The 21,604-nt window shown below is 39.1% G+C and overlaps 3 protein-coding genes across 4 annotated transcripts in view; 1 reads left to right on the plus strand and 2 right to left on the minus strand.

The window, feature by feature from the left end:
* Nucleotides 1-4,835: 4,835 nt before the first annotated feature.
* Nucleotides 4,836-9,969, minus strand: LOC122820915 (H-2 class II histocompatibility antigen, A-U alpha chain-like). The gene is made up of 4 exons (XM_044098617.1): nucleotides 9,828-9,969; nucleotides 9,474-9,722; nucleotides 5,358-5,642; nucleotides 4,836-5,240 (listed from the first exon to the last, which is right to left on the minus strand). The coding sequence occupies exons 1-4, from the start codon at nucleotides 9,889-9,891 to the stop codon at nucleotides 5,113-5,115; spliced, it is 726 nt and encodes a 241-aa protein (XP_043954552.1). The 5' UTR covers nucleotides 9,892-9,969; the 3' UTR covers nucleotides 4,836-5,112.
* A 55-nt stretch (nucleotides 9,970-10,024) lies between these two features.
* On the plus strand, nucleotides 10,025-12,925 carry LOC122820914 (H-2 class II histocompatibility antigen, E-S beta chain-like). Of its 2 annotated transcripts, XM_044098614.1 has the most exons (7): nucleotides 10,025-10,065; nucleotides 10,452-10,556; nucleotides 10,916-11,188; nucleotides 11,770-11,983; nucleotides 12,107-12,174; nucleotides 12,391-12,504; nucleotides 12,670-12,925. In XM_044098614.1, the coding sequence occupies exons 2-7, from the start codon at nucleotides 10,502-10,504 to the stop codon at nucleotides 12,693-12,695; spliced, it is 750 nt and encodes a 249-aa protein (XP_043954549.1). In that variant the 5' UTR covers nucleotides 10,025-10,065; nucleotides 10,452-10,501; the 3' UTR covers nucleotides 12,696-12,925. The 2 variants fall into 2 exon arrangements, with proteins under 2 accessions (XP_043954549.1, XP_043954550.1); XM_044098615.1 differs by lacking the exon at nucleotides 10,025-10,065 and having other exon boundaries at nucleotides 10,354-10,556.
* A 145-nt stretch (nucleotides 12,926-13,070) lies between these two features.
* The window catches only part of LOC122820917, a 33,544-nt gene continuing 25,010 nt past the window's right edge, over nucleotides 13,071-21,604 (minus strand). The window contains exons 6-9 of the mRNA XM_044098619.1: nucleotides 15,303-15,349; nucleotides 14,996-15,152; nucleotides 14,806-14,926; nucleotides 13,071-14,728 (exon numbers count right to left, since the gene is read on the minus strand). Of these exons, the coding sequence (XP_043954554.1) occupies nucleotides 14,628-14,728; nucleotides 14,806-14,926; nucleotides 14,996-15,152; nucleotides 15,303-15,349 (426 nt within the window). The 3' untranslated portion in view covers nucleotides 13,071-14,627. The remainder of the gene's footprint in view (nucleotides 14,729-14,805; nucleotides 14,927-14,995; nucleotides 15,153-15,302; nucleotides 15,350-21,604) is intronic.

Here is a 21,604-nt window from a genome sequence, read left to right on the forward strand (position 1 = left end):
CAGCTGAAAAGTTACCGGGTTCATCAACTGGTACCAATTTGGCTCCAACTCCTCCCCTCATCATTTCTATATTCTTTACACCAAATGTTTTATAAACATTAATGTTGTTTCCACATATCATCTCCAATGTCCGCTGGACTTCGGGTTGCTCCGTGTCAGCTGTTTGGGATTCCCCTCTGTAATTTCCCCTCAGAAAGCAGGAGGAGAATCCGGCTTTCTGATTGGCTACCTGTCACATTCAACAGGCTGCGTTAAGCTCCCAGTGGGGAAAACCCCTGATTTAGATCGGAGCGCCACAACGATCTACCGTAACACACCACACACTACAGGATGATCGGTTATGAAACCACAAGAGACAATCTGAGAACATCAACGTTCTCAGATTGTCTTAAGGGGAAAATGTAGGAGTGAACTAACGTGTAGTGTGAACTATTGCATCAGGTAGTCGATGTTCCATCTTCTCTATTTAAATCTAATGATTACTGAAGGACAATATGGTTTACAGACTTCATAATCTGAACTCTTTTGGTTGAATCCAGTATTTATTTACACTTTGGTGTTTTTATTCATTTTTGTTAATGGAGACTGAGAATCCATTTTATTTTAGTTTTTGGTTGTTTTGTTTATTTGATCAGTTCCAGTGTTAAATGTTCTTTTCAAAATAAAGTGTATCTATATTTGGCAGGAAATCACATGAATTATTATGTCATTTCCATTAAATCAGTGTAAAAAGATCTTCAAACAATATTATTGTTTATTGCAATAATTTATAGACAATCACTCAGTAAAATTAGTTATTGTGACAGGCCTATATATCTATATCTATATATATATATATCTATATATATATAGATATATATATTATATTCCTTCAATCTGTCACCAGTTCTCCTCCTCCAGTCACAGGTCGGTTTCTTTCCTCTAACTGCTGAATAATCAGATCAGTTGCAGAAACAGGATCATGAATCTGATTGGAGACGATCTGATAATTTTCATCTGATCAGTTTCTTTCTAATCTCCTGGTTCTGTTCTTAATCACTTCCTGTGATTCATGATCAATAGTTATATTTACATCACAAATATGTTAAAATCTTTTCTGCTAATGTCAGAAAAACAATTTAATAATCATGTTTAAATGAAGTAAGAAATTAAATTGAACATGAATATGTTTGTTAATGCAATAAATAAAAATGATGACTGACTGATGTAAACATGAAATATATTCATAAATCAGCCATGATGGAGCTCAGCATCTATCAGCCAATCAGAGGAGACGACAGCGTCTGATTCAGGTGTTGGAGCAACAAGCCCCGCCCACTCGGGAGCAGCGACATGTTCGGTGTTTTCAGTCAGAAGCAGGTGACTTCATTTCAGCCACCTGCCTCTGATTTCCCAGAGGATCCATCACTCTGTGTTTCTGAGGGTCCAGATTTTATTTTTATATCCGTCTTCCCCCAGAATGTGTCTGGCCCCCCGGCACTGCAAAATAGGACGTTACCTGTCCGGATCACTACAAGAAAAGCTACAAAAAACAGAAACATAAAATACAGTGGACCTAATTCAAACCTCAGACGGTTCCCCTGCCTAAAGGAACCTCAGACTCAAGACCGTTTGGCCTCCAAGTCACTAAAACTTAAACTCTTTTAAATCCCAGATCTCTCTGTGTTAAAGCTCTATTAATCAATGATTTCATCACTGAACATAATATTGATGTTGTTTCTGACAGAGACATGGTTGAATGACAATAATGAACTGATCGTACTAATTGAATCTGCGCCTCCTAACTACAATTTCTTAAGTGAGAATAGAAAACATAAAAAAGGAGGAGGCGTGGCTTCAATATTTAAGAATACCGTAAATAGTAGTAAAATTTCTTTGGGTCACTTTACCTCTTTTGAGTATCTTGGAATTGAGATTAAAGGCCTCAAACGAACTTTAACACTAACTTTATACAAAACTCCAACATATGTGGAAAATTTCTTTACTGAGTTGAATGAACTTCTATCTCTCTTATGTATTAATTATGAATGTTTAATAATTGTTGGTGATTTTAACGTTCATGTTGACAAACCCCAAGACAGAGGGGCTAAAAAGCTCTAATATCTTAGAGACTTTTGGTCGAACACAACATGTCAAACAAGCAACACACTCAAGGACACACACTGGACCTGGTTATCAGTCAGGGTGTGAATATTTCCAATGTCTCTGTAACTGATGTCGCATCACTTCCTGTTATCTTTGAAAGTTCTTTATCCTTTAATTCACTTGGACAAACAGCAACCATCACAAAACGTTCTTCACTGAAAACACAGCAGAAACATTTCATCAAATCTACTCTTCTTCCTCACTCTTAAGCTGTAATGATGTAGATAAGTTGGTAAAAGATTTTCAGTCTAAAGTTCCAGATTTCATTGATTCCATTAAAATGAAGGTTGTGTCTGGTAAGAAGAAATCTCCATGGAGAAATGCACAAACAGTTCGATCTGCAAGACAACTCTGCTGTAAACTTCAGGTTCATTATGACATCTATAAAGAAAATCTACGTTACTATCATTTAACACTCAAACATGCAAGACAGGTTTTCTTTGCAGATGTCATAAACAAAAACATTAACAATGCTCCAGTTTTATTAACAACAGTTGACAGACTCACAAACCCTCCTATCACGTTACCACCTGAATTTCACTCTATTACCGCCTGCAACCAGTTTTCCAGTTTCTTTTCAGAGAAAATTAAAAAATCAGAGGATTAATCTGAACATCCACTATAAAGTTTGGATCTTACATAAAGAACAGGGATTTCTTTGTTTCAATTGGAAACTTCTCATCAAAGAGGTCAAAGGACCAGTTTGTTTATTCTTTTTTCTCCCCGTTCCTCTGAGAGGGGTGGAAGAAGGAAAAAAAATAAAAAATGGAACACTAAATACCGGAGGTAGGATAAACACAGGAAGGGGTATGTAATATGGATCAATATGTTAAACTGAATGGATGCTAGTAAATGTCTGTACCACCTTTTGTAAATGGAGGAGATACACGCCCTCCTTGTCGTTCCATAATAAAAATTTGAATAAAAAAAAAAAAAAAGGCTGAAATATAAAAGAAACACAAGCTTCGCAGTGGTCTAGTTAAAGTAGAAAGTTAAATTTGCTTTGAATGCTCTAGGACAGTTAGTTTGCGGTTTGAAGAACAGCTGTGGAAGGAAAAGGCGTCCTGACACTATTAAAAAAGAAACAGCATTAACCAAAGAGGTCAAAGGTCACATGTGGGGTACCCCAAGGTTCAATCCTAGAGCCCTCTTATTCAATATTTATATGCTCCCACTGGCTCAGGTTATAACAGGAAATAATATCAGCTACCATAACTATGCAGATGACACACAGCTCTACATTATGATGTCACCAGGTGACCTTTGACCCCATCCAATCACTGAACAGATGCTTAGAACAGATAAATGTGTGGATGAGACAAAACTGAAGTTATTATTATATTATTATAGAATTATAGCTCTAGAGTTATAGATCTAGAGTTAGGCAGAATAAACTGCTGCTAAATTAATTTATAGTAAAATAATTCAGAGAAACTCCAGACTGTATAAAAGTTATTAATATTATTGAGATCAGATGATGGATCCATCCTGATGTAACAGTTATGGGCTAGGCAGCTAACTGCGGCTACAGAAGCAGCATCAGAAGAGTGTTCTTTTAGGAGCCCGAGGTGTGGAGAAAACAGGAGGCAGTGTTTTTAGTTTTGGTGAATATATATTAAGTGATTTGAATAAAACAACAATTACAACAACACAATGAGACAAGACAATTGACCCAGAATAAATTAATTGCAAAATCATTAAGTTCAGAGTTCTTTTCCTTAGCTCGCCATCTTCAAATCCTGATGAGGATCTGATCCAACCGGAAAAAAAAAACCCGACCTAAAAGGTCAGAAAATCCATTAAGTATTTTATCAAAATAACAATTATGTACAAACATAATACAAAAGAAATAATTAAATGTAAACATTTAGTTTGTGCAAATTAAACGTAACAATTAGATTTCTAATAATTAGACAAACATTTCAATAATTAGGTTAAATTAACCATAATTTAAATAAAGTAAAACAAAAAATATCAATCATAATTCAAGTTAATCAATTCAAAGTTAAAGTCAAAGTCAAAGTGAAAGTGCACTTCCAAAATATCAATCAAGGAAAATAATAAATTACTTCTCAAATACTCAAGCAGAGTGAGGGAAAGAAAAAAAATAAGTAAATACCTAAGTTTATTGCGCAATATCATATTTAAGTGTAGCTACATTCTGTTCTGATAAATTTTATTTTAAACTTCATTGCCTCAGCATCAATATAAACGTGTCAGAACATACACAAAATTCAGCAACAGATTACCTTATCAAGAGAGTGGGCACGCCCAGCCACAATCAGCTGCGCCAGAACCATGGCGACATCCAGGTAATCTACCTATAATCATCCAATAATTCTAATAAAACAACGCTCCAATGAGCAATCAAACCAAAGTTTCACATGTAAAAGCAACACTGCTTTCAGATAATAAACTCACCAGGCAATCAAATCAGTGGGCTTAAAGATTTTGATGACTCCGTGAGGAAGACGCCAACAACAAGCCACAGCCACAGTGGAAACAAGTGAGGATCTTTAAACTGCGCGCTGGAGGCGGGGCTTTAAATAAGCTAGCGGAGTTTGGGGCAAACAGGAAGTGGGCCCGCAAAAATAAAAGTCCATTACTAATTGCAGGTTACACTGAGGTTCTGGTTTTGGTTCTGGAGACACAAACAAACCAACTGAACTGGATTAATGACAAGAAACTGATAGAAATAATTGATCATTTATTAACAGAAACAAACTGACAGTCGATCAGTTCACTGATAAAAACATCAGATAAAAGTTTTAATGTTATAAATGGAAGATTTAAAGTCAACTTTAAACTTTAAAACTAGTTTATATTAAATTTACATCAGTGAGGAAAAAACTGATTAAAGTGAAAAAGAATAAAAAAATAAACAGTTTGAAAATAAACATAAATCACTGATCAACCATCGACCAATCAGCTCCAACCAATCAGCTTCAACCAATCATCTCCAGCCAATCAGCTGCACTCGTTCCCTTTGATCAGGAAGAAAGTTCCCACAGCGACTCCCAGCAGGCCGATGGTCAGACCGACGCCACAGAAGATGGCCGGACCGGGACCGGACTGAGGACTGTTAGTCTCCACATCTGGAGACACAGAGAGACAAGAAACATCTGGATGTTTAGTTTAATCAGGATTAATCAGGTTTATCATTAAATTAAAGGTTCCTGTTGATGCTTCTGGTCTAGTCAAAGTCTCCTCACCCCAGGTTCTGGTCTGAGGTTCTTTCAGAGCCAGATGTTCCACTGAGCAGCTGTAGATGTCTCCAATCTGAGGGACGAAGTTCAGCCTGGAGATCTGGGTGAAGGTGAAATCCTTACTGGGAAAAGGAACATTGATGCTGGTTCCTTCGGTCACTTTCTGACCGTTTCTGGTCCAGGACACGTTGACCGGCGCCGGATAGAAACCAGAGACGTGACAGATCAGGATGTTCTTCTCTCCCAGCTCCACATCGTCTCTGGGGTAAATCACCAGGCCAGAGGGGGGATCTGGGGAGAAACATGGAGGGTAACTGGAGGAACTGGACCAGATGGAGGAACTGGACCAGATTGACGAACTGGACCAGATGGAGGAACTGGACCAGATGGAGGAACTGGTTCAGATGGACCAGATGGAGGAACTGGACCAGATGGACGAACTGGACCAGATGGAGGAACTGGTTCAGATGGACCAGATGGAGGAACTGGACCAGATGGAGGAACTGGACCAGATGGACCAGATGGAGGAACTGGACAGTGTTGGGTAAGTTACTTTAAAAATGTAATCCGTTACAGTTACAAGTTACCTTGTTTAAAATGTAATTGTAGTGTAACTTTTTTGATTACTTTTAAAAAGTAATGTAACTAATTACTTTTGATTACTTTTTGATTACTTTGAGGTTTTAATGAGTATTGACCCATGTTCAACATCTTATTTTTCTTAGTGCACTGCAGGTTAGTGCACCGCCACAGGCAGTGCAAGAATATGATTCTGCATTATCTGTTTCTCTCAGGTTAGGGAACTGCCTTGCACAGCAAGGCAGTTCATTAGCATTAGCCTTTTAGCTTAAATAAGCTATTACTTATTTTTCTGACTTAATAGCCATGTTTAGTATACTGACTGGAGTAAGTAAATTATAGAGAACATTCTAATGATACCACACATGCTGCTGAAAGTATTTAGGCTTACATTAGCATTTAGGCTAATTTCAGCTCATACACTCATTTTAACAGATTCAATGGTGCACGTCCAGCTTACTTAACATACTTGTGACTTTCCAGAAGCTAATGACTACTATTTAGCTAAGTTAGCATTGATGCTAATTTTTAGCATCAGAACCCTGGGTCCAAACCAACAGGCACACTTTGGCAGGCCCCAGTTAAATTTCTTCAGGAATTTTCTAGTTTACTTCATGAAAACCATAACACTAGCACATTGCATACAATGTCTCATGGGAAAGAATATATTCCAACGTTTGTCATGTATCAACACCAAACAGTCAAATATTCGTAAAACATTTTAATATTCACAGATGTAAATGTAAAGCATTGCATAAATGTTACAGAAGAGGGTACTATTGTTTTCTGTAATTGCTGGTATTACCACAATTCCGAGATGTTTGTCCTGCCGGGGACACCGTAGTGCAGGGGATTTTTGCGCGCGAGCTGCTATAGTCCTTACAGTGTGTTTACTGCCTGTAAGGTAAGCAGCAGCTCCGCTAGCCCGGTGTAAAATATACATTGCGTTGGTATGCCGATCTTTTTTCTGTTTGTTCAGTGTGCCAGTTGGCTGCAGATTGCATCTTGTTTTGATGAGGTTTGATTGTTTTGTAAAGGGAAAATTGTTAAATCCTGACAGTCTGTTTACTGCCTGTAAAGTGGATGAAATAAAGGCGCGAAAGTCTCCCCTCCACGAAGAGCCCTGTGTCCGATTCCTCTCCTGCACCGAACAAACCCCACTTTCACAAAGAAAAACACAACGCAGAGCCCATAGGGTGTCTTCCACCAGCACAGCATGGAACATCAGAGTGGCATTGCGGCTATGATAGAGACAAGGAGCCGTAGCGGAAAACGGCGATAAAGGGCGCAAAGCAATAAAAATATCATTACATATTTTGAAAAGGTTTTTGTTTATATATTTTTTAGAATGTAACTAAATTTGTAATTCTTAATATTTTTGGAAGTAACTGTAACTGGATTACATATTTTCTCATTGTAACTGTAACGAATTACAGTTACTCTTTTTTTGTAATTAAATTACGTAACGTCGTTACATGTAATCCGTTACTACCCAACACTGGAACTGGACCAGATGGACGAACTGGACCAGATGGAGAAACTGGACCAGATGGAGGAACTGGTTCAGAGCAGAACCTCTGATGGTGGACCAGTCAAAGTCTACAATGTTCAGAGGACCAGAGAGAAACAGGAGAACTGATGACCTGATCTAATGTAAATCAGTGAATAGTAAACTATAGAGGAGGGAACAGATCTAAAGTAAACCCAGAGGTTCTGGTCCAGTTGGCAGCAGAACTCATTTAATTTAATTTAATTTAATTTAAGATGAATTAGATGTTTCTAGCAGTTCCTCTGGTTTCTCAGCCTGTAACTTTAATCTGGGATTAAATCTGTTTCTACTGCCTGAGCTGATTCACTATTGGCTGACAACACGGCTGCTGCTTTCTGATTGGTCAGGGGGCGGGACTAACCTCTAGAAGCTGTCAAAGATTCTTCTCTTCCATCAGTAAGGATGGGTTCACACCAGCCCTGTTTAGTCTGCTTCTAGTCTGGATTAGACTCTAGTCCGACTCTAATCTGTTTCTCTAGAAAGTCTGATCCGTCTGAGAAATGTAAATACAAATTTTAATTCCAAAACAGACTAAAAAAGCAAACTGTGATCCACCTAAAAACCTTTCAATCAATATGAAATTTAGAAAATGTTAAAAGCAATGATTTATTTAAAAAGACAATACTAAGAAATAACAATATTTACTCTGATAAATAGATCAGAAACCAAAAATCCCTCTAAAATAATTATAGATTAGATTTAAATCACTCAGTTTATATCAGCATAAAAAACCTAAATAATTAAATGTCCAAAAATGTCAATTCTTCTTTAAAGAGAATAATGTCAGGAAAGGAGTTCCATATCATCACAAAACAAAACAAAGCCAAAAAGATGAGAACAAATAGTGGTACCACCAAAACGAAAAATAAAGTCCAGATCTCACAGCGTCTTCCTGGGTTCAAACTGATCCGGTTTCTAAAACTCTGCGGCGCCGAGATGAACTTTGATCAGCGTTTTGTCTTTTCTTTGATTTTTTTACTTGTTTAAAACATTTGATCAAGTCAAATCTCCTGCTGCAGACCAGACGGTGAGCGTCTTCCTCTCTGGTTGCACCGCAGACAGACAGACAGACAGACGGACGGACGGACGGACAGAAAGACAGACAGACGGACGGACAGACAGACACGCCCCTTTTTATTAACTAATTCAACCTAAAACCAGCATGATGCTGCCAAAAATCAGCTTTAAACTGTGAAATATCAGAAACTGTTCTACAAAACACTCTGATACATTTACTCTTTAATGTTTATGTATATTATGTACATAACCTGAACTTTAACTCGAGACGAGCAAATCTTAATCTCATTGTAATCTGTTGACAAATAAATCTTATCTTAATTTATCCAGAACAAAACAAACATGGTGGTTTTGCTACAATGTTAAGCTGTTATAATGATCTTCATCGTCTTTACTGGGAGGAGAGGACAGTTATTGGTTATTAATTATGTAAAGATGAAAATGATAACTTCCTGTTTTATTTCTAATGATCCAGTTTAACTGAATATTTTAGTTATTTATTCTCAATTTCTTTGGTTTCTGATTTATATTTGAAGGTTTTGTAAATAAATTCTTTAACTTTACAAACTTATTGATGGTCAGATGGAATCAAGTTAATAAAATGAAAATTTTTACTTGTATTAATTATTTAATGAATCAGATGAAAAGCGAGATATTAATATTAATTCTTTCACATAAAATAAAATGTTTAATAGAACTGAAATATATAATATCTGATTTTATATATTAATAAATCTCTGCATGTTATTAATGTTTAATAAAGAGTTAATAGTTATAATATTAGATTAATATAAACTGTAATAAACTGAAGCAACTTTAATTAACATCATTTCTCTGATTTTAGACAACATGATTTTTCCTCACAGATTGGATTTAATTTATTAAAATATTATTTATTAATAATTATCAGTTTATTACAAAATAATCAGCTGATCAAAGATGAAAATAAATCAGTTTAAATGATTATTGATCTTTACCGTTTTCATCTGGAATGTCCTTCATGGCAATACGACTGTTCTTCAGGTTTGATCTGCAGACCTGTTGATTGGCCACAGCTCCTTCATAAGTTCCTTCCCTGTAGCTCGTATGATCAACAAAAGGAGGTTGAGGTTCGACTCCTTTTTCCTTCTTGAAGTCGGCGTACCACATCTCTTCTCCATCCAGAGTGTACATGTTCTCTCTATCAGAGTCTGAACATCCAAAGTTATAAAGGTCCTCATGTAGAACTAGAACCACAGAGAGACAAACTGATGAAAAACCTGCAGCAGAACCTCCAGAACCCAGTGGCTCCATCAGAACCAGTTTGGACCCGGTCAGAACCAGTAACTCACCATCAGCAGAGACCCAGAGGATCCCACAGAGGAAGAGGAGCAGCTTCATCTTCATCATCTTCATCACCTGTCAGCCTCAGAGACTCTGAGAGAAACTGAAGCTGCTGCTGAACCAAACGCTGGCAGCAGCCAATCAGAGGGCAGGAGGGCTGTGACGTCATCAGGAGCTAGGTAGAGGAAGGCTGGAGCTGCTGGAGAACCAGGAACTGGTTCTGGAGGAAACCAGCAGAACCAGCAGGTGGGTCTTTATTTATAAACTTTGTTCATTTATTTATTTTTAAATTTACTAAATTCTCTCCAGACCTGCTGGTTCTGATCCGGTTCTGATCCAGTTCTGAACAGTCAGGTTATTCTGTCCATAGATCCAGTTGTTTCAGTAAATGACTTTTTATTGAGTTTCTCTCTGTAGAACCAGAACCGGTCCATTGGACCAGCAGAGACCTGGGACTGGATCAGAACCAGAACCAGAACCTGGGTTAGAAAGTTACTGCAGACAGAAAGAGGTGAACCAGAACCAGAACCAGAACAGAACCAGTTTCTCTCTCTGACTGTCAGCCTCAGTGTTTTCTACCCGGTAACCAGTGATGCAGAGGTCATGTGACTCTGCTCTGGTTTTTACTGCAGTTCCCATCAGAACCAGTTAGTTCCTCTGACTGGGAGAGAGAGAGAGAGACATGGCTTCATCACTGCTCTGCTGGCTGCTGATCATCATCACTATCAACACTGCAGGTAGGATCAATAACTGATAATCACTGATAATATCATCAATAACTGATAATCACTGATCAATAAGTTATATGTATCAATAGTTAAACTGCATCAGTCTGTAGAGCAATAAGGATCAATAATCTGATCTCTGATCAATACTTTAATATCTGGATCAATAGTATTTTAATCTGGATCAGTTGTGATCCAGATTAATAACTGATAAACTGATCAATATTCTGATTAATTATTGATTATTAATATACTAATCATTACTTCAGTTCATTCAAATGTATTGATTGGTAATTAATCTGATCAAATGAACATCTGATAGGATCAATAACTGATAGTAAATCAATAATGAGGTTCTGTTCTGGTTCCAGATGGATTCAGAGAAAATCAAATGTTTCGTTGTGTTTTTACCTCACCTGAGCTGAAAGACATTCAGTACATCCAGTCCTTAATTTACAACAAGAAGGAATACGCCAGGTTTGACAGCAACCTGGGGAGATTTGTTGGATACACGGAGTTTGGAGTGAAGAACGCTGAACGATGGAACAAAGATCAGTCATATATAGCATTGCTGAACACTACCAAGGAAACCTACTGCAAACCCAACATTGATATTGATTACCAGGTCGCTCTGACTAAATCAGGTGAGTTGATTTGATCATTTCCTGATTGATCCTCTGATCAATTCTGACTGATGATCATTAAACCAGATCTATCAGTTTATTGATTATTGATTACATAAAACAATAGACTCTGATGTCATCAAATATCAATATTGATCTCTGATCAGCTGATCAATACAGATCCAATCACTGATCAACTTATTAATAAACTATTTATTACTGGAGTTTATCAATATTAAACATTTACAATAATCAATTAATCATCAATATTAAATGTATAGAAATAATAATAATCTATTGATTTTTATCTGAAAACAACAAAGAAAAAAACTTTTCTATTAATTCATAAATATAAACTATAGAACTAAAATACCAGAAGTTCCATCTGGTTCTAGATGGACTCAGTCTATAACATCTAGATCTATGTGTATTATTATTGATGATCTCTCATTTATCTACAATAATAACTTTAGTTAATCTGAACTCTGGTCTGTTTATAAAGTTATATTTGTGTGATAATTATAACTTTATAATTATTAAGGTCGGTTAATAGAACCCTCAGACCTTAATAATGAACCAATAACCTGTTATTGATCTCCCAGTGGCTCCAACAGTCAGACTGTACTCCACTACGCCCCCTGCTGGCCACCATCCCTCCATGCTGGTCTGCAGAGTTTATGATTTCTATCCTAAAACCATCAAAGTTCAGTGGCTGAGAGACGGACAGGAAGTGACATCAGACGTCACCACAACCGACGAGATGGAGGACGGAGACTGGTACTACCAGGTCCACTCGCAGCTGGAGTACACGCCCAGGTGGGTCACAGCCAGAACCAGTGAGAACACTGGGACCATTAGAACCAGAAGCAGAACCAGAACCTCTGAAGTGTGACCCGGTTCTTTTGGTTCTGACCCGGTTCTATTCTTTTGTCTCTCCAGGTCTGGAGAACGGATCTCCTGCAGGGTGGAACATTCCAGTCTGAAGGAACCTCTGATCACCGACTGGGGTGAGAAAAACTAGAGAGACCTGGAGGACCTGCTGACGAGTTCTGACACGTTTCTACATGTTTCACCTGAACTACATGAACTACATGTCCTCATGTCTCCCTCCTCTTCCTCCTCCTCTTCCTCTCTCTCTTCCTCCTCTTCCTCTTCCTCCTCCTCCTCTTCCTCCTCCTCTTCCTCTCCTCCTCTTCCTCTCCCTCCTCCTCCTCTTCCTCCAGATCCGTCCATTCCAGACTCAGAGAGGAACAAACTGGCCATCGGAGCTTCAGGACTGATCCTGGGTCTGATTTTGTCTCTGGCTGGATTCATCTACTACAAGAGGAAGGCCAGAGGTCAGAACCAGAACCAGAACCAGGACACATTAGAACCAGAACCTGGATAGAACCAGAACAGAATCAGTTCAGAACCAACAGTAACCAATTTAAAACCAGTTCAGATCCAGTTCTACATTCAGTACCAGTACCAGGTTCTGACCCGGTCCATTGTTTCTCTTCCAGGTCGTATTCTGGTTCCGACCAGCTGAGCCCAGAAGGAGGTTCTGGTTCCAGTTCGTCCTGCTTCCTGCTAAACTGGACCGTCTGATCCAGAACCAGAACCAGAGGAGGTTCCAGTTCTCCATCTGGCCCGGTTCTGTGGGTCGGTTCTGGTTCTGGTGGCCCGGCTGCTTCTCTTCATCTTCCTCTAATCATCTTCATCAATAATCAGATTTTAATCTTTGATGTTTGGACCTGAAATAAAATCAATAAACCATCAGAACCTCTACTGTCGTTATGAACTGGATCAGAACCAGCAGGACCGGTTCTGATCCAGTTAGACCTGTTGAGAATTTGTTTTGGGTTTAACCAGGATTTGTTTAGGACTTCTTATTTGGGATATTATAATTTAATATCGGGTAACTATTTTAGTTGCAGTTAGTTCATAAATCTAGTTAGCATTTTATAGTTAATATCTGGTTCAAAACTAACTATTTGTGGTCGTTTAACAGAATGGACTCAATATCCCATGATGCATTGCACAAGTGCTAGAAGAACTGGCGGTTAGAGGAAGAGGTAGAATTGAGGAGGTTTTACCGAGAGAAAGAGCTATGTTAGTCGATCACCTACACTCTGTAGTGTATTGTAATGTATGATTCGTTCATCCCTTTTTTTATTATTCACTAAAGTTCAGTTGAATTTTCCACCCGACTCCTTTTCGTCTTTGAATCAGTCGAATATACAACAAGACCTGCAGTAACACTTTAACACTGATGGTGGCGCTGTGAGTGACCCAGACTGGATCAGACTGGTTCTGATGGCCGAGGAGGATCCAGTGGATCAGAACCAGAACTTCTCTGGTTCAGACAGAACCGGGTTCTGAAGGCGGTGCTGCCCCCTGCTGGCTGAACTCTGCAGCTGCAGCATGAACTGGTGACCCAGTTCTGTTGTCAGAGACCCAACCCGGTTTTATCAAAGGGTTCTGATGGTTCTGAGTCAGAACCAATGGATCCAGGTGAGTTAAATGAACCGACTGAGATTCTCATCATGGAGGTTCTGGTCCGTCCCGGTTAGTTACTCTAACCCTCCACATGTTAATCAGCTGTGATCAAATCCCATGGTTGCTATGGTAACGCACCATGACAACTAAATATCGATCCAACTGTGAAGCATCAACATAAAAAACAATTCAGAGAAAATAAAGTTGTTGTGGCCATTTATGCTAAGTTTTGTAGTTTATAATTTCTACCAATTTAGTTTTGTTCTTTGGGTTGTTAGAATATGTCTAAGTTAATTTAGAATCACAATTTGTAATTAATTTTCTTTTTTTTTTTTTTTATTTGGAATTGTTTAGATTACGTGGCTAATTGTTAGACCCTCCCATTAATTTGTGTAATTAAAAACACACCGGGTGTTTTGTGGAAGGTTGTTTGGCAAATGTCTGGTGTGGACGGGAGGTTTGTAGAATGATTTTTGACCACATTTTCCTACATTAAAAACACTTTTTCATATACAGTATTCTAACCACTTTGTTGTACCGTCAAACATTAAAGTGAGATTATTTTTCGTTTCGACTAAGCTACAAGACATTCTTAGTTATTATTTTGTCTATACTTTTAAATTAAATAAATCACTACAAAAGTGCGTACAAATCTAAAAACCCACCTGTTACCCACCACGGCCTTTATTGGAAATTTTGGTTTTTTGGAACAAAAGGCTGCGACAAAAGTTTTTAATAAATGAACAGAAAAACTCCAACATGTCACCTCAAACGGCCTAGTCCAAGTCCTGCATCCTGACAGATCTGATGACATTCAGTCAGTGGACCAGGAGCAGAGGACTCACCTGTCCAGGTGTTTCTGTCAGACTGAGATCTGCTGTTAAACATCCAGGTGAACGGGTCCAACAGGTGAACGGGTAGCTAGATGTTCATCCCGTCTCCAGGTGGGTCCAGATCAGATCAGATCTTCTGACTCGGTTCATCATGATTCTTCCTGCAGCTCCAGGTGAGAACAGGTGAGCTGCAGGGGGCGGAGCCTCCTGGTCAGGAAGTCTCTGTCTCCTCGGCTGAAGCGTCTCACCTCTGATGGAGACAGAACCAGATCAGAACCGGGTCAGTCCTCTGGACCGGGTCCAGCAGGTTCTGCTGAGCGTCTTTACCTGCTGAGCTCTGATTGGTCCGCTTCCTGCAGGTGAGGGTCACCTGCTGCCCGATGACATCACCGCTGCAGAGGGACAGCAGGAAGTGCAGCAGGACGTCCTCAGTGTGTCCGTCTGTCCTCTGGAAGAGACGCACCAATCAGATCACAGACTCACCTGACAGCCAATCAGAGAGCAGAGAGCTACTGACCAGGCTCCGCCCCCCAGGGAACACCTGGACGTGACCTCTGACCCTGACCGCTCTCTGGAGCCCCGCCCACTGGGAATCAGCCAATCCCAGCACAGCCTGGACCGGTTGCCCCGACAACCAGACATGAGCTTCAGCCGTCCCGTCATCCATCACCAACCTGGAGACGGAACCGGGACAACGGGTCAGAACCAGAACACAATCAGAACCCTAACTAGAACCATGGGTTAGATGGTACCAGGTTCTACTAGGATTGGAGCCAGAACCAGGAGATTGGGTCGGTACCACCTGGTTCTGGTTCTGGTCTCACCTGGCTGTGGCCTGGAAGGCGGCTGACCCACAGTGAGAGCTGCAGACCTGGAGAGGAAGAGGAGGAGGAGGAAGAGTTCAGCCTGGTGGCAGTACCACAGGAGGCCTGCAGGGGGCGACCAGCTGATCATCAGGAGAATCAGTGACCAGATAGAAACAGAGGAACTAGAACAAACCCTGAGGGAATCAGGAAACTGATTATGAAGATACTGATAGAAAATCTATAATCCATGAATCACCTGGTTGTAACCATGGAGATGAAATGACAGATTTTCAGTAGATCTAGAACATGGAGGATCAGCATTCAGCTTCTATAAAGCACAGATCTAGAACCAGAAAACTGCAGCACAGCAGAAACAGAGTTCCTTTAAATCTAAACTAAAACCTGATTAGAACTTTAATAAATGAACATTGATCAATATATTTATGTTGATTAAACTCATCAAAATGTAACTTTTGATCAACTGGCTGCAGATTCATTGAAAACTTTGTTATTTTCTGTTTTTATGATTAAATCACCTTGAAATGAGTTAAACTAATAAACTGATTGGTTTCAGTCTGTAACTTTAATGTTGGGCTTAAAAACCAAAATCCTCCCAGATTTTTCTAGAGTTCAGACAAACTGTGTGTCCAGTTGGAGATCTGAACTGGTTCAGTGTCTGATTCCAGTTCAGGACTGGTTTCTCTGACACCATCAATCCAACACCAGTTTCACTAAACTGACCCTATTGACCCCATTCCAGACTGGAAGGTCATCCTGTTAGTCAGCGCTGGCCAATAGGAACACGTCTGACATCACTGGTCTTTAGGCTCCGCCCAGGATGGACAGGTGAGAATCGAAACCAGAAAACTTTGAGTTCAAACAAAAAATTCTGATATGCAAAAATAAAATAAATAAAAATGTTCAAACAAAAATGAGTGATTTCAATAAAAATAGCTTTAAAGCAATTTTTAGTTTTAAAAAAATTATTCTTACAATTTGATTGAGATAAAAAATGTTTGGTTTGAAACAATTTTTGGTTTTGAAAATCCAAAAGTTTTGATCACAACTCTATTTTTAAATATTTTTTTATTGAATAATTGTGAAACAAATTAAACTCCATAACAGAAACTTGAACAGAAAAGATCATCAGTGACCAGAATAAATAAAACCAGCAGGACTGAGGAGCATCAGATGATATCAGATTATATCAGATTATAATCCGAGGCTTCAGTCTGGATCAGTGATCGGTTCATTTGGGTTTTTCTATAATATATTTATTGTTTTTTTTTTTTTTAGAACTTAAACTTTTCTTATTTTTACAGAGCAATAATACAACCATGCATTAATGGTACATAACACAAATAAATGTTGACAATATGAAGTTTTTCATAAAATAAACATCTTAGCTTGATATCTTACGACCTCAGCATCACATTTTTAGGCTCATCATCATTCAACCCCAGAATAAGGAAACACTTTGGGCGGGTAGAGAGACAAACTTGTTGGGTTTATTTACGTCCACAGAGTCTCTGCTGGCCTCCAGCGCAGGATAAAAGTGTTTTTTTGAAGTCTTAATGAGTAGGTTATCTTTTCCATTTTATACAGTTCCCTTACTTTTTGAACCCATGAGTCGAAGGAAAGAGGCTCCAGCTGCATCCACCTGATTGTGATGCATTTCAGGGCTGCTGTAAAAAGGACATTTAACAGAAATGCTTCGGCTGGGGCGCTGGTGAGCAAGACATGGTGTAGGACGCATTTTTCAGAGCTCCTGCAAAACCCGACTTAATTACAAACGAAAAGGGGAAAAACAGCTTTAACCACACTGATATACTGAAGAGGAAATTTAGGACCATAAATAAGCTGGAAAGTTCAGACATAATTATCCGGAATGGCCAAAAAACTTCAAAAATCCAGACATGGAAGCGACGCTAATGCTACAAGGCCTGCTAGAACCTCGAGGCAGCGAACAACAGAAGATGCCGACCCATTGTTAACCACGGGTTCTGGTGAGCCAAATACGAATAGTGAAGAAATGAAAGCAGACATTTTGCGGTCAATGAGAGGAGATATCGCTAAGGTGATAAGAGACGAACTTAAAGGTGCATTGGCGGATGATTTCCAAGCTATAAAATCCGAACTGCAAGCGGTCCGCTCTGAAATTGCTAGCAACTCAAAGGCCAGACAAGCTGAAGTGGATATCATAAAAACGGAGGTTCTGGACTTAAAGAGTGGTTTATCAACGTGGTCAGACGAAGTCACTTCATTACAGTCTACTGTTACAAGTTTACAGAAGGAAATGTCAACGCTCAAGGATAAATGTGAGGATCTAGAGGGAAGAATGAGAAGATCCAATATCCGCATCGCAGGCATTGAAGAACACCCGGGTTCTAGCTCCCCACAGGCGGTGGCAAAAATCATCAAAGAAGTGCTACAGATGGACCGAGATATAAAGGTAGACCGCTCACATCGTACACCCATCGGGAGAGGACCTAGAGATCGGGAGCTACCAAGAGTCATCATCGCCAAATTACATCACGACGGAGACGCGGCGGAGATCCTGAGGAGAGCTCGCAGCAGAGCTCCGCTCTCTTACAATGGGCACCGTGTTTCCTTCTTCCCCGACTACACGACAAGCGTAGCCAAAGCTAGAGCTACTTTCACGGAGGTGCGAAAGGCGCTACGTGGGATCAAGGAGGCCCGCTACGGCCTCCTCTACCCAGCCCGACTTCGGATTACATACCATAATGAAGAAGATAGAGGAAGATAGAACACATAACACCAGTTTTAAAGTCTCTCCACTGACTCCCTGTAGCTCAGAGAATAGACTTTAAAATACTGTTGTTAGTTTATAAATCACTGAATGGTTTAGCACCACAATACATTAAAGATCTGCTGCTGTTGTATCAACCTTCCAGAACTCTCAGGTTCTGGTTCTGGTTCTGTTCTGCATCCCCAGAACCAGAACCAAACGAGGAGAAGCAGCATTCAGCATCTATGCACCAAAAATCTGGAACAAACTTCCAGAAAACTGTAAAACAGCTGAAACACTGACTTCCTTTAAATCTCAACTAAAAACCCACTTGTTTAGAGTTTTATTAGAAACGTAATCAATTATAAATTTATTGACGGAATCTGACTTGATGTTGTTTTATTGTTGATTCTATGTTGCATTGTGTTTTTGTGTTTGATTTGATGTAAAGCACTTTGAAATGCCTTGATGCTGAAATGTGCTATACAAATAAAATTTGATTGATTGATTGAAGAAAAGGAATTCCTCGACCCCAAACTGGCCATGGATTATGTCCGGAACAATATTATTCCAACAGAGACAACCGAATAAAAGTACTGTGTACCTGCAGTGACAATGTTATCAGGAAAATCCCAATGCTATGGCTATCATTCATAAAGCTTCCCTCATAAGGTTTATATTGATAATTTCATAGTTTTTAAGGTAATGAGCAATTCAGCTGTTTAATTTAGATCCCTTTTTCCGGTAAGTTTTGCAGGAGCTGGCATAGTATATGTGGAGTTTGTGTGGCTACTTTATCTCCCCCATTAGGAATTTGGCCCACTCCCCAACCAGACTACATATCTAAGCACATCTTCTGCACACATATTCAACCTTGTTGTGCACTTTAGCGGCTTCTATTAGCTGCTAGGGACTATGTCCCAAGTATTCTTTTACTATAGGCATCTGTTCTTTGTTTTTCCAGTTCTGGTCCCTCTGTTCCCCGGGGACCTTGCACAATTTCTTTTTGCAAATTTATTTTGTTTTTGTTGTTATTGTTTCGCTTCATCACACGCCCATTCTAACCTGGCGAATCCAGGAAGGGTGGGCACAGTTGTCAAACATGTTTTATTCCTCCCTGTTTGATATTGTGGTCAAGTTGTACACATTCCTTAAATCTCACATAGATAAGGTGATATTATACATAAAGGTCTGGTTACCACTTCTGTTATACTCCGATAAGTCGATGTATAGACCAAGTAGAGTTAATGGGTGACCCACTTAAAATCGTATCTTATAATGTAAAAGGATTACATAACCCAGCTAAGAGAAGGAAAATATTGACTCAACTAAAACAACTTAATTGTCATATTGCCTTTTTGCAAGAAACCCACCTATCTGATACAGAGCATGAGAAATTAAAAAAATCCTGGGCAGATAAAGCTTATTACTCATCCCACCGATCTGGGAATAAAAAGGGTGTTGTCATTCTCATACATCGGCAGGTCAACTTTACACAAACTCTATTACATAAGGACACAGAGGGGAGATATATATTAGTTAATGGTACAATTGATGGCATAAAAGTATCGCTACTTAATGTATATGCACCCAATACGGACGCGCCTGATTTCATAAAATCACTGTTTAAGATAATATTACAACACAGTTCTGGGCTGCTGTTAATGGGTGGAGACTTCAACTGCACTTTATCACAAATATTAGACAGATTACCCACCCCAAAAACTCCCCTCTCCAAAATGGGCAGGATGCTCAAACATCAGATTACAGAGACGGGTATTGCTGACGTCTGGAGAAGTAAGTTCCCCAGAACTAAAGACTTTACCTTCTATTCAAATAGACATGCATCCTACTCTAGGATCGATTATTTCTTTACACCAAAGTCAGAACTATATAGAATTGTAGATATTGAAATACTACCCATTACTATTTCTGATCATGCACCTATCTTACTAAATTGGAATATAGGACATAGACTAACATCCAAACAATGGAGGCTTAACACATCCCTCCTTAACGACAAAGTATTCACGGCATTTATTACAGAGGAACTTAGGATATACCTAGAAACCAATAATACTCCGGACACAACTCCTCTATTATTATGGGATTGTGCCAAAGCATTCCTTCGAGGCCGCATAATATCCTTCACGGCTGCGAGGAAAAAACAGAAGAATGCTAAACAAAAAGACCTAGAGAATAAAATTAAAGACCTAGAACTTAAACATAAAAAATACACCTCAATTAAAATCCTGAAGGAGCTAAATGCATCCCGCAGACAACTAAATAGCCTATTATCGGATAAAGTAGAGGGTAATCTGAGGTTTACTAATCAAAAATACTATGAATATGGCCAGAAGGCTAGCAGATTACTGGCATATAGACTGAGGAAACAACAGTCCTCCAACATGGTTCATAAAATAAAATCTCAAGATTCTATGGTGACAAAACCTGACGAAATTGCAGAAACCTTCGCAAATCTTTACAAATCATTATATACAAACACTGATACGTGTAACAATGACCATGAGCTCATAGATTTTTTAAATGATATAAAGTTAAACCACCTAACGGATGAGGCGGTGCGTACATTAGATCAACCGATTGAGGAATGGGAAATTAAGCAGACGATTAAATCACTAAAGAATAACAAAAGCCCAGGCCCAGATGGATTTACAAACGACTTCTATAAAACCTTCCTAGATCCTTTGACCCCTCTACTATTAAGCGCATACCATCACGCTTTAAACTCTAAAACTATGGCACCCTCTTGGACGGAAGCCACTATTGTAGTGATCCACAAAGAGGGTAAAGACCCTACAGACTGCCAATCCTATAGACCTATATCACTGCTGAATACAGACTCACGTATACTCACCTCAATTCTAGCAAACCGACTTAATAAATTTATTACCCAAATCATACACCCCGATCAGACCGGATTTATTACAGGTCGGCATTATGCTAATAATGTGAGGCGTCTATTAAATCTATCAAGCGCCCAAAAAGAAAGAAAGATTGAATCAGCAATCATTTCCTTAGATGCTCAAAAAGCGTTTGATAGAGTATCCTGGCAATGTTTAATTCATACATTGAAACGTTTCGGATTTGGCCCATATTTCATTGACTGGGTGCAAACACTCTACTCATCCCCACAAGCAGCAGTCAAAGTTAATGGCTTCAGATCGGCTAGATTCTCATTAGAAAGGAGGGGTGAGCCCACTCTCACCCCTCCTATTCGCCATCAGCATAGAGCCGCTAGCCCAAATCATTAGAGATGATATTAATATCAAAGGAATAGAAATCAATAAGGAAATACACAAAATTTCACTATATGCTGATGATGTGCTAGTGTATTTGACGGACCCTAAATCAACAATTCCCCACCTGAAAAAGCTTATCTCCCAATAAGATAAGCTTTTTTACAACTTAGAACCTTTCTGATGACACATGACAATTAGACTGAACTTCTTGAACCCACACCTATAGAAAATTTCCTAATGGATATACAAAGGGGAACAATAAAGTAATTAGTAAAATATATGACCTGTTTCTCTCCATGAATATACAC

The sequence above is a fragment of the Gambusia affinis genome, linkage group LG18 (genome assembly GCF_019740435.1).
Source record: "Gambusia affinis linkage group LG18, SWU_Gaff_1.0, whole genome shotgun sequence".
Lineage (NCBI taxonomy): Eukaryota > Metazoa > Chordata > Actinopteri > Cyprinodontiformes > Poeciliidae > Gambusia > Gambusia affinis.

Coding starts and splice junctions, on each gene's coding strand:
- LOC122820914 (XM_044098614.1), top strand. CDS start 10,502: ATGGCTTCATCACTGCTCTGCTGGCTGCTGATCATCATCACTATCAAC. Junction 10,557..10,915: donor CATCACTATCAACACTGCAG/GTAGGATCAATA, acceptor TTCTGGTTCCAG/ATGGATTCAGAGAAAATCAA. Junction 11,984..12,106: donor CAGCTGGAGTACACGCCCAG/GTGGGTCACAGC, acceptor TTGTCTCTCCAG/GTCTGGAGAACGGATCTCCT.
- LOC122820915 (XM_044098617.1), bottom strand. CDS start 9,891: ATGAAGATGATGAAGATGAAGCTGCTCCTCTTCCTCTGTGGGATCCTC. Junction 5,643..9,473: donor GGACATTCCAGATGAAAACG/GTAAAGATCAAT, acceptor GTTTCTCCCCAG/ATCCCCCCTCTGGCCTGGTG. Junction 5,241..5,357: donor ACCTCAGACCAGAACCTGGG/GTGAGGAGACTT, acceptor CTGTGTCTCCAG/ATGTGGAGACTAACAGTCCT.